This window comes from Cariama cristata, unplaced genomic scaffold (genome assembly GCF_000690535.1).
Source record: "Cariama cristata isolate BGI_N322 unplaced genomic scaffold, ASM69053v1 scaffold21975, whole genome shotgun sequence".
In the NCBI taxonomy this organism is placed as follows: Eukaryota; Metazoa; Chordata; class Aves; order Cariamiformes; family Cariamidae; genus Cariama; species Cariama cristata.
The window spans coordinates 1-13,027 of record NW_009618534.1 but is presented as its reverse complement, the minus strand read 5'-3'; the positions used below and the strand labels follow the sequence as shown (position 1 = coordinate 13,027).

Genomic DNA, 13,027 nt, shown 5'->3' with positions numbered 1-13,027 from the left:
TCTTACTCTTGTTTTTCTTCCTACTTTATTCTGAGCCTGGCTTTGTACTTCTTTCCAAGTGAGATGTGGAACAGCGCTGAATCAAACATGTAACATTTCACTTAAATGACCTGAAGACGGGTTTATCTGTTTCTCCAGGTGGCCTAATAAATAGAGACCTTTCATCACTTAGATGCTTATCACACCTATAATCACACTATTTCTCCAGTCTTCAGTATAAGATCTGTTGTAAGTCATACGTTAATTTACATTAGCATCCATGGATGTTGGTTCCTCGAGATTGTTGTCTTCCAAGCTTATCGTTGTATACCAGAATGTGCAAACACAGTTCAACCTAAAGGGCTGTTGATACTGACTCATCTTTATTCAAGCATTTCTTGCTCATACTTGAATGTTTCAAGCACATGCAGCTCTCCACAGTTTCCGTAGTTCGTGGTGGTATTCAGGATACACATACGTTAAATGAGTTGGTCCTAAATTTCATTGTGCCTTTTCTTATTTTTTCACTGTATTTGGAGCTTTCAGTGAGGCCTGAGTATGAAGGTAGTAATACCTTGTAACTGAACACCATAGAGTCGAAGACTGTGTGTGCAACTTAGGTAGGAACCTTTGGGGTAGTGTTAAACGAGCTAGCTGAGATACTGATAGGAATAAGGAATTTTACTTAGATTTCCTAAACCTTCTTTAATGTTACCTGGCAGCCACACTGTTCACATGCCTTCACTGACCCTTCTCTGTAATTCATTCATTCTCATGGAGAATGACCTTAACTTTTATTACACTTTCCATCATCACTTGATCAAATGTATGTTTTGACAGTCTGCTTCAGGTTTGGGCAGGAGAGAGATTTAACTTCCTGGGCATGGGTGACAGCATGGCTTACATTTGCTGTTGAGGTTCAAAAGTAAAGCATCCAGGTCACGACAGCAAAACCTCTTGTTTTTGACGGAATCCTTCCTTTCAACTCATTAGACCTGTCTTCCTCTTGGTAAAACCTTTAAAAAGGAATATCTGTGTAGCATCAAATGTTTTTGTTTCCCGTTTCTCCTACGCATTGCTTCTAGGGCATGTGTTGCAGCACTGGCAGTACCTTTCAGGTAGATATAACTGCAAGGGATAGGCTGGCTGCAGAAAGGGGAGTTTCAGCACAGTCCTTCAGTCCAGCTCCGTAGCTGTGTTTGTTAATGACTAACTGGGACATAACCTTAAGCAAGTCTTTGTGTGTCTTGCTTTGTGCATCTCATTTGCTCTGCTGGTAGGATAGAGATGATAGCGCCAACCTGACATTTCCAAAGTGCTTTGACAGCCATTGTTGTGAATGGTTTTCATATCAATGTTGTAACATATCTATTTACATGTTTGTTAGATAGAAAGCATCAGTTTTCCTTTTACCTATAAAGCACACCACCAGATCTTGCTAGAGATACTTGAAGTCTTAAGGGAAAATAGGCTATATGATATTTTACTATGGAGAGACAGGGCTTCAGTAAAAACCTTTTCTTTGTAATGGACACTAGAAGCAACGTAATTGGCCTATTAATAAGTGAATTATTTTACTCCTCCTTTCTGCTTCATTGCCTACTGCAGAAAGGTATAGGCCATCTGGAAAACAAGCGCATCAAACTCACCATTTATCAGGCTTGAGTATTTAATTTGCCTTCCACCTCTACTTCTACTAAGTAAATGATTTCTGGAATTACCAGCAACTAATAAAAAAGCAAATTTTACTTTGTGCCATGAGTTATCCAATACAAGCAACTACCACATCAGCTGTATTTCAGTAGCAATGCAGAAGGAAATCACAGGTTCACTTTCTGGTGAAACAAAGCAAGCTAAACCCATCAAACTAGTTTTTAATCACAGTGTAATTTGGAGACAAAACTCAGAATTGCATTTTCAGCCCTATATGTAATTTTTAAAAGGAACAATGGAGCTGCCAGCTTAAAAGGCTGCCTGCCCCAACATGGTATTTCTGTCCCCTCAATTCTTTTGCATAGCTCATACATATGTACAACACATGAGCTGAGATTAAAAGATCGTTTTTACTGAAAACCTTATCATTGTCAAAATTATGTTTTTTGAATGTAAGAGGAGGCTTCTTTGCAGAGCACATATGCAAGAAGTATACAAGTAATTCAGTTGGAATAATTGTAATCTAGAATACGATAATACTTTATGTGTTTGACAATGATGAATTAAATAACGTAACAGCATACATAGTGATGAATTCTTAGGGGACAATAAAAAATCTTTAGGTATTATGAGAGCCTTTTCCTTGGGATTTTCCTAAAGCCCCCAGTTTGGCTTCATTTTCTTTTTCCAGATTTTCATGCAGTCATGATCTTTGACACAAATTTTGAAAATGTGCTATAGACAAGAGATAAGGTGTTGCTATTCAACTACACTGAATTTTAAGGGTTTTTTTTTAAGCCATTGTTTCTAGTTTAGGCTCCTGTTGTGTTTAAAAATAAAATAGGGAAGATATGCCTCTGCTCTCTCACAAATGAAAATTCAGATGACTCCAGGTGGCCCATTTGAAACGCAGCAAGGTAACAACAGCCCACATAAGGGCACAGTCAGGCCTGCTACACCTATTCAAATCAAAGAATGTAATTTATATTTAATACTGGTTACTGAAATGAATTTATTGCATCTAAATTTCATTGTTTAACATGAATTATCTGTACCCTGGCTTAGAAAAACACCATTGTTGTCTTAAGTGCAAAATGTTAAAAGATATTTGTTCATTCATTACATGAGAAGCAGTCTGCATTTCAGATAAGAAACTAAAACAATAAATGTAATCATTATCCAACTACAATTTAAATTAAGATTATTCATTCTGGCTCCTCTGTATATCCATGACCTTTACAAGCCTTTATTTATCACACATAACAAAAAACTTACACAGCTAATTTTGCAGGACTCAACACCGATGTATTACTGATCATTTCTCATTTTAAATGATTGTGCTACCTCCTTAATCAAAAAGATGTCTGGTGTACATGGGAGAGTTTTTATTTTTACCATATAAAAGAGTTTCTGATGGTCATTAGAGAACAAAATACATTCTTCCTTCTAAGGTTCAGTCACATGTAGTTAGCACATCTGGGTCATACAGTTAAAGTTGCTTCATGTGAATGATGATTAGATCAGCAGAACACACTTCAGCAATTTATTGGGAGCTAGATCCTCATTCCACCCTCACACTATATTAATTTATGAGTAAGGAGATGTTTTTTCTCATGGACTGTCCTCTGAATACTTCTGTGATGGGACAAGGACAATATAAAACCTCATTGGATAATGCAATATACCTGGACGCATAGTTCACCATGACTAAACCTTGTGCTGTGACTTCATTCATCACCCTACATGTGTCCCTATGACCCATCTCTATGGCCGGTGTTCTGCAGCTGTGCAACCCCCTCCTCCCTCATCATGAAAGAATTGCTGTAGCCCTCTATTAACTTTTCCTATAGCTGAAGCCAAATGTAAGGTGATCATGCCCACCATGCTGTACTCTGGTGGTCCCTCAGCCCCCCAAGTCAGTTCTGTGGTCTCCAAGAATAAGGCATTAGGAACCCTGCACTCTGTGTTGGCTCTGTGACAAACAGCCTTTGAACTCTTACCAGCTCTCTATCTTAGTACTGTCAGAATTGCATACAGATTTTTAACAAGCAAATATCCAAGATATTTTTCTAGTTCCCCATGTGGCAGCCAATGTAATCCACAAGTCAGTGTCTAACTCTGAGCTTGGAGACTGCCAGAGGACAGCAGTTCCATTTTGTGTTAAAATCTTGAATTTGTTTCCATTAGAATGAAAGCATTTTTTTGCATGTTTGCAGAAAGTTTTTGTAGAAATAGAGACCAGAAGTTGAGTACACTAACCTAGATTACACATCCATGCGATGGACATGGTCACGCTGTGTTGCCCCGTGGTACATGATTTGACTTGAAACGAACAGCCTCAACAGGAGACTTTGAGGCAAATCTACACCATAAGAATGTCGACGACCAACCTCCGAATTGGAGGTCTAATGCTAGTTCCCTCATTTGGCACCTTAATGATGGACTTGAGCCTGAAAAAAATACCATCCCTGCTGCCCAGGTCCCTGTTATGAGATGGTAGCCTTCCAGTAGCCATTACCCTTCAAAGCCCTTTTCTGAATGTGGAGCATCAACCCCTTTCAGAAGGAGAAGCCAGTGCCAGGCAGACTGCTGGGCTGTTCCAGCCTGACATTTGTTACGTGGCATGTGTCCCTGTGGGTAGTCAGGACTCAAATGGATAAACCCACTCTCCTTTCCAGTCTGGTGATGGAAATGCCCAAAACAGTTGCTTTCTTGAGTTACTGCAAGCAGCAAAAGTGGCTATGTGGATTTTTTTGCTCTCTTTGGTGAAATTCTCTCCTGTTTGTGTAAAAGCCTCTCGTTTGTAAAGAAATAAGCATTGCTATCTTCTATTTTACAGTTGCGGCCAAAGTAGAAGACTCTCGCCCAATGCAGAGACCCCCAAGGAGGCCACGGAAACCCAAGACATTAAATAATCCAGAAGACTCCACCTACTACACTCTAATACATGTAAGTTTAGCAAGCTTTTGTGGGCTAAAATTGCCAAAGAATTCCCACCTTAACTTTCTTTCTAATTGCCCAATTCTCTATATTCCTTTCTAATGCAGCCTAAAAGCTGTGTCCTGCTCAAAGGAGTCAGGCCACAAACTTCTCATTTCAAACTAGACTTGAAATTGAGGTTTGGAGCTACCCCGATTGGGGACCTAGGTCCGACCAATTTTTACTTTTGTACCAAAACATATGTACATTCATTATATGCATAAGCAGCATTTGCACTTTCAATACCCAAATTAAGTGCCTGGTCTGCATAGTTTCTGTGTAAGTCATGGGAAAGAAACAGGTTTGTTCGGAAAACTATTTTGAGCATCTAAATTAGTGCTTGATCTTGCAGAGAAAGCAAATACTAAAATAGGCTGTATTAGTATGCACACTGTAACTTCCTTTACAAATGTGTCAGATTGTGATTATGAAGGAATTGGCAAATACCAACAGCTCAGGAGACTAATGGATTTGAGTGTCTCTATATATAGCCCTTGGTCCAAGTTCAGATCCCAAGTGCTGCTTTCCACTCTCGACTTCAGTGCCCTTAAAGACAGAAAAAAAGGCAAGAAAGTAAGCAGAAAGAGGGAAAATGTAAAAGCAGCTCAGAAAGCAGTTCCAACAAAAAAGCAATTAAACTCATTTGCTCGAGGTGCCTGTATCTTAGTGACCTATTTTACCAGCCGGTGAGAGCCCAACTAATAAACTAACCGCAACAATTGCTTCTCCTTTCAACAGAAGGTGTCACCAGGGCCTTTAGGGAGAGTTGTGTCTGGCATACCAAAAAAGACAAATATGGCTATGTTTTATTATGAGGGCTTTGAAATAACACAGCTTTGGAACAGTGATATTCTGAAAAGAAATTATATTTTTAAAAATAAATTCACATGTAAGAATAAGATTTGTTTTGTGAAAGCAAGATTGGTGAGAGAAAGGGACTGAAATGAAAAGCATGACACTGAATTTTGTATTAGGAAATTTCTGAGGAGAAGAGTAATTCTGAAGTAAATGCATATTTACAAAGTCAAGACTATACAGTCAGGAACATAGTATTTTCTGAAAGCAAATTTATTACATGACCAGCTCCATATCAGAAAACAGGCATCACATCAGTGCAAACAAAAACTGCAGTAATGCCAGGGAATTTTTAAACAAATTTTTAGCATCAGTTTTTCAAAGTATTAATCAATATTGCCTTCAATTACTTGTATTTTTGAAGAAGGTGTGAAAAAGAGAAGCCTGTCTTCCTGACATTAAGGTCACTGGTAAGGGAAAGGTTCGGCATAAATATCTATACACTGAAGCTTAGAAAGGAGACCTACTAGTTCTTAAATTCATAGACCTCAGGTAAATCATTGAGGTCTAACTTGAGATACCTGAGGGTAGTCAGCTTTCCCAGCTATCATGGATTTTCTGCCTTATTAAAAATCTCTGTGACTTGCAGGTATTCGCAGATGGTTATCAAGCCCAGATCACCTGAAAGTGAAGGCACACAACTTGACTGCATTTTTTGAAAAATTTTCTTTATCTTCTGCAAAAAAGGATATTTCTCTCACATCATGTTACAGATATTAATTAGACACCTTCCATTCTCACTCACCTCCTTGCATATCAAATGAGCTAAAGGGGTACACAGGTATAAATGAAGCCTGACAATAGCCCATTGTTTATACAAGACAGTAAAAATTTATTTTGGGGTGTATTTCTTTAAATCAGCCTATCATTTTGAAATTATATGTCTTGTCCGTTTGCCTGCATACTGAAGTCCATCAGGATTCCTCATCCTCAGTGACTTTACAGTCACTAATTCTAATAAGTTTTCACTCGTTTGCAAGAAACACAATTAAGACCAAAATTAAGACCATCTGCACTTAAAAATATTGCTTTTGAAGTGTGATGTGTTAGATGCTGCAACATAGCATTGTTTTGGCTGTAGGGACAGAAATCTATTAGAGATAAGAAATTATTCACGTTCCCTATGAATCTTCTCTCCTCTACATTTCTAGATGTCTTGTATCCTAAAGGTGCTTTTGCCACCTGGTATACTGCTTTTTAAATGGGGCCTTTGTCTGTTTTATTCTGCTAAAACCTGTGACAAGACTGCATTGACATTAATGAGAATAGGATTATGCCTTCTCCCACTGCGTTGCCAGTATTCATGGAAATTCTATGGCATCACAGTAAATCTGCCTCAGCAAGACAGTGTTGTCAACTTTGTTAAAACAACTATAGATGAAGTTTTAGATCTCCTTTTTTGTTCTGATTGTGATTACTTTAGCTTTTTTCACAGTATGGCAACTGAAATTTGGGAGTAACAATGCTAATCCCATTCTCGGTCTCAAAGATTCTGAAAAGAGATTTTTCTGGGGCACTTGCTTAGCAAATTAGACTCTCTGTATTTTCTTTTAACAAAAAATATATGATGCTCTCCTACCTAACATATTGATGAATTGTATCTTAGCATAAGCTTTCCTTTGAGTATTTTTTAATTACTTTGTATTTTCTCAGAAATCAATACAAGATGAAAAACGGAAACCAAGAAAAGAAAGGTAATTTTTTTTATTATTTCACTATTGTCTTTTTTAGTGCTCTAGAAAGAGTTCTTAGCTGTACTTCAACCAGGAGAATAAAGCATTAAAAAAAGCATAGTAATTTGGTGATTCACAGGAAGGACATCATATACAAAGTTAAAATATGCAATTTTCAACGACAGAAATCCATTATAGAATTCAGTCGTTCAGTTTTACTACAGCATGGCTCTTTACCATGGCAACACAAGCATAATAATAACTGAAGATAAGGTCCACATCAAAGATAGTTCTGACACAGAAAATAATTGAAGGTGCTTAAAATTCCAGTCAAAGCAAATGAGCAACCAGTTCTTTTTTTGTCAGCAAAAATAAAAAGACAGTTAAAATTCTCTCTTAAAAATACATGACTATTTGGAAATAGATCATAAAAATTTAAAACAATAATTACTAATAACAGATAAAGAAGAGTAGCCCTTGCAATTTCAACCAGAAGTCTCTTCTTCACAGTGTAACTAACCTATTTTGATGGATCTCTGCAGAAATAAAGCAAGCAATAGATATATTCTGCCCTTCTGTATCTTAGATCCATACGTGTGCTGTAGACCTGGTCCACAGCTCTGGACATACATCATAGCTTTATTTCATTTGTGATTCTATACTTCAGCTTTTTTGCTGCTCCCCAGTGACATTGCTATGGTACCACAGCATGCATGCTATGGTAGCCTGGTAGAGATGAATGGGCTCTTAGCATGGTCCTTGGCTGAGGTTGCAGAATACAAACTCCGTATCTAAAATACATATCTTAGAGGAAGTTACATGACATTTACATGCACATAATATGTGCTCACAGCATCTAGCTTCATTCAACCACAGTTTAAATTGCACCTGATTATGCAACTGCTTAAAGGATTCACTTAATGTTCATGTCCCCCATGTCTAGTCTGTTATAGCTCTTTTTCTGATGTCATTTGGATCCTGAAAAAATTTCACAGCTATTATAGATTCATAAAATCATAGAATTGTTATGGTTGGAAGAGACCTCAAAGATCATCAAGTCCAACCTTCTACCCAACGCCACCATGCCCACTAAACCCACTAAACCATGTCTCGATGATGACCATTGTCATCTCCTGTTTCACCAAAAAAAAAAAAATCCAAATCTAGTGTTTTCTCTCATTTGGCCTCAGTTAGGTTTCACTCATCTAGTTCACAAATCTAGTTAACCAGTTCCATGACTGCATCTTTTTTCACGTGCTGACTCTATATTAGTAGAACATAGCAACTGAAATCAGTGAGTTATTTCTGGTTTCTATCAATGTGAGAATTGAAATCTGAACTTCTTTTTCCAGGTTGCTTTTAGGATATTATTTTTTCCCTAGCCATTCTAAACTGGATGTTGGGATTGTTTTTTTCTGTACATCTTTTTTCTTTTTCATCTAACAACATAAGAGACATCTGCATTATTGACACTGATATCTGAACTAGTTGCTTTAGACTCTCTTCTTGTACTCAGAGAAAAAAACAGTAATCTTTAGGAAAACTATTCATCTCTTCCTCAAAAGAGGTATCTAAAATAGGTCAGATGAATTATACCATAAAAATGCCTCTCCGTTGAGTATAATGACAAACCCAAACAATTTCAGTCATATATGTCTGCTTTATGAACATATAAAAGTATTTAGCATTTCAAAATTCTCAATATCTAGATCATAGAGCAGTCACATTTCAGAGACTGATTTCTTGTGCTTATATATATTTTTCCTTAAATCCTTAACAGATAAACACAACTAAGAATGATATTCGGTTGCCTTATTTTTGAATGTTGAATATAATATTGAAAAGTGAAACTGTTAACTTAGTGTACTTATTTATTGACAGTCTGAGCAAAGTGCTAGATTTAGATATCTACTACCAAGAAATTTCATCTACTGATTCCACCTCAAAGGACAGCAGTTCTACCACAAGAAAGAAGAGACACCCAGTGGAGCGCAGGACTTCAATTTTAAGAGCTACTGAGCGGTAATTCATACAAAATAATAATATGAAAAAATAAATGTTGTATATCCTCGTTGAGATATTCCAAAGGTTCATAAAAAGAAAGATACACTTTCAAATTAGACATAAATCTATTTTTTATTCATGGAATCTTGCCAAATTAACTTGTAAAATGTATAGCTGAATATTTCCCATCTTTATGCAGCAGGGACAAATGCTAGCATGATTGGCGTTCAGCCTACCTGCTAGTTTTTGGCTTCCCAAGTGCCAGATGAGATGGACAGACATCCTGCTGTAAATCTCCAATCTAAAAAGCAAATTAAACTAAAGCAGAACCTAAAAAATGTATTCCTGAACCAGTTAGGGTGGATGTACGCCGAACTTTCTGCCTGCTTTCTGCAGACAAGGCACCAGCTCGATGGCCTCCTTTTCCTGCTGTCCTGTAGCAGCATATGTGTTTATAGGCTGTGGTGGACCCCACCAAGGTGGACAGCCAGAAGAAAAACCCTAAAGGGAGGGTTTGCTCAACCTCCTCTCTTCCCACACAGACTTCATAGAGGCTGACCTCTGCTGGGCTAAGGAAATTCATACTCTCACTCTTGCCAATGCACCCACACACATTGTGTGTGCAAACACATAGTTGTGTGTCTTGATATATTTGTATCTTCTTGGGTCTTCATACCTGTAAGACAAACTTGGAAAATACCTAGGTCAAAGGCTTAAGGGAAACACTAAGCCTGGGATGATCGCTGAATTTGAAAATGTATCCACAGCAATAGAGAAAATGTTTGTAGAACGTTTTGTGCCTCTTACATATTTTATTTTTGGCATTTTTTTCAAGTAGGATCTAAATTAGTTTTAGGAAGGTGTTGCAAAGGCATGGAATTAAAAATAATAATATCAGGGAATTACCATATAGTTTACATCCCTTGGAAAATGTTGCATTTCTAGGATGGCGAAATACACCAAATCTGTCACTCTCAGGTCTGGTTTAGATGAATGAGAATTTTGCCACTGAGCTCACTAAAAGGAATTTCTTACCTTTTACTGTGTGCTGCTCTGATTGCATCCTGATTAGCCTTAGTGGAAAAAAACTGTGTAACTTTTAGATTTACACTGCTAACCTCTTGAGGGCAGATGAATGCAATTAATGAACATTTCTGCACTTCAGTACCTCTCGAATGGGGTCAGATGGATCTAAAGACTATACAGTCATTTCAGTCTACAGAAGTGAAGCACTGAGTGTGGGACCAGTGGTGGGGTACACCTTCAATACACAACACTGCAAATTTTTGTAATTATTTCATAGTCATATACTTTTTAAATAACCCAGTTAATCTTGTGCCATGGCAATACCTGGTGCCAGGTCACCATTCCAGCCTGTCAGAGGTGGCTTCCAAAACGCATCTTGCCATCTGAAAAATAAAATAAAATAAAATGAGATGGACACTTACAGTGAACTCCACAGGGAGGTTAAAAACAGAGCAAACAAATTTACGCCAACTGAAAATCTGATTCAGTAATGATCAGGCAAATGCTACTGCAAAGCGCCCCCATGTTCTCAACGGGTTTATGTCCTTTCATGATGTCCCCTTCGTAGAAGAACATGTTGTTCTTCTGTGTTCATCTGCTTTTAGTATATAATGTGTTTGTTCCAAGGTGCCTGCTTTATGCAGCACAGGAAGAGGCCTAGCAAAGTCATTTGATTTTTTTTCTTTCTCCTTTTATTTTTTTCCCCCCGAGGGTGGAGGTTAAGCTGTCGATTAGGAGTGTTTGCCAAGGTAAATGTTTTGACTTTAATTTCTAAAACACTTCTGCGCTTAATCCCTAGGTCGAGGGTTGCAGAAAGCCCCCTGGAAGAGAGTAAAACCGAAGATAATCCCTATGACTACAGACGACTGCTGCGGAAGACCTCACAGCGCCGGCGCCTTATCCAGCAGTTCTAGCTGCTGCTGCTGTTCCTGCTGCCATTTGGCTTTTATTAGCATAATCTTTTTTATCATTTTATACCATGTGCTTCTGTTTGTTTTTTTTTAAATCTCCAATGTTTCAAGTTTACAACGTGTGTGTTCATGTGAATATGAATCACTGTGGTTTACAGCCCAACACCGTTGCAAAGGGACACAGTCACATACCATATACTTTAAAAAAAAATAATATAAAAATTAGCTTTCTTTTGGACACCACTGCTACATCTTAAAATTATTAGACATTAAGCAGCTTAAATCTAGTTTATTTTCCTCAATGCATATTTCTTTCTTTTTAGCATTTGATCAGTCTCATCCAATTAAAATAGATTGTTTAGTTTATAGTTCCCTAGTTAAGCTTTCTAATTCCCATATGCACCTTCAGAAAACCTTAGTTATTGTTTCTAATAAATTGTTTTACATGAAAAAAAAATTACAAGAACACCATAGGGGAATTTCTGCTCATTTTAGGTTCACAATGCCTAAATTTTGGGCTGAACTGTTTGTGGCGAGTGTCCCTCTAATGAAAACAAACATCAATGATTAATTGGATAGCATACTATAGCAGTTTATTTCATTATTGACTTTACTGCAAAGCTAGTAGCCAGTTTTAAAGGTCAATATTGTGTGTATAATCTTTATGTTGGAGATGTCTATTTATGGGAAGTATAGCCAGCCCTCTCCTCTGCCTCGGCTTTGTGACTAAATGATCAACTTTCAAATAGTGTTTGCTTTGTTCTCCTTTGCATTAGATTTTTAGGAATCTTAATCTCTGGGGTGCCAAGAACAGAATAGAAATATACTCTCTGGTTGATTGCTGCCTAAATGTAATGATCGTTCTTAATCAGTTCTACTAGAAATTAAGTGGAAATAAAAGCAATACCCACCGTGTTCAAATTTTCCCCCGATTCCTTATTCAAAAGACCTTATTTCACAGAAACCACACAGATAATTGCTGCGCTTCCTTTCAGGATTCATAATTGCATGTTCCCAGCTGCAAAGCAAGAGAAGACAAATTTCATGATGCCAGTATAAAGGCCTAATCCTGCTCCTTTGCTTAGCTCTCCTAAATACAATTGGTGGCAGCAGCCAGCCACAGGGGTTGGGTTTTGTCCATTCCCCACACACACTTGGCCCCCTCCCCAGAGACAGGTAATCATTGCTTCCTGATCTGTAACTAGTTATAAGGCTATGCACCAGATCAAAATTTGCTGCAATAAAGAATTTGTGATAAATTGTTTAAATTTCAAAACCTGTTTTAAAGTTGCTTTCTTATGTATTGTTAAAACGGTAAAGTAAATAAAAATGCACAAAGCAGTGATACAGTTGGCTGTGTCTGAATTATACCCAGAACTGACAAAGCACCATGGACTGGGGCATGAGCGAGCAAGGTGGGAAAGAGCTCACAGCAGCCTCTTGCTGTGGAAAGCTGGAGTTATAGTCTGTTTCCTTACAGCCAATGTGATCCGGAAAACTGGAACAGACCTGTAATTTCACATGAAGAGATACCTAGGCTGGTTTTCTTTTACTTATCTACCAGGGCAGTGTTTTAAAACATCAAGATGTTTCCATGAGATTTCACGGGGAGGGCAGTCCTAGGAACCATGTGGGTGCACGCAGAAAGCAGAGGAGATGCCCTCTGCTGATCACAGCCCGGGACCCCCCGGGGCCCGGCTGCGAGGAGCAGTGGGGGGGCTGCATGACCAGTGCTCTCGGCAGGGCCAAATCCCGGCCTGATATCGTCTCGCCTGCCTCCCTTCTACAGCTAGAGCTTGAAATCCCTCCTGTGCGGGTGGAGAGGCATCCACGGCAGGGAAGGGCTCCGTGCTCCCGCGGAGAACCGACGGGGTGGAAGGGGGACGTTTGGTTGCCTTCAGAAACGACGTCGGGGAGGGAAAGGAACCGGTTGTTTTCCTCCTCTTC

General features: G+C 38.4%; 1 protein-coding gene across 1 annotated transcript in view; it reads left to right on the top strand.

Moving 5' to 3' along the window:
• Positions 1-11,083, top strand: part of MYO3A (myosin IIIA) — a 74,427-nt gene extending 63,344 nt beyond the window's left edge. Inside the window, 4 exon segments of the mRNA XM_009700898.1 lie at positions 4,472-4,581; positions 7,120-7,160; positions 9,021-9,161; positions 10,969-11,083. Of these exon segments, the coding sequence (XP_009699200.1) occupies positions 4,472-4,581; positions 7,120-7,160; positions 9,021-9,161; positions 10,969-11,083 (407 nt within the window).
• The last annotated feature ends 1,944 nt before the right edge of the window (positions 11,084-13,027 follow it).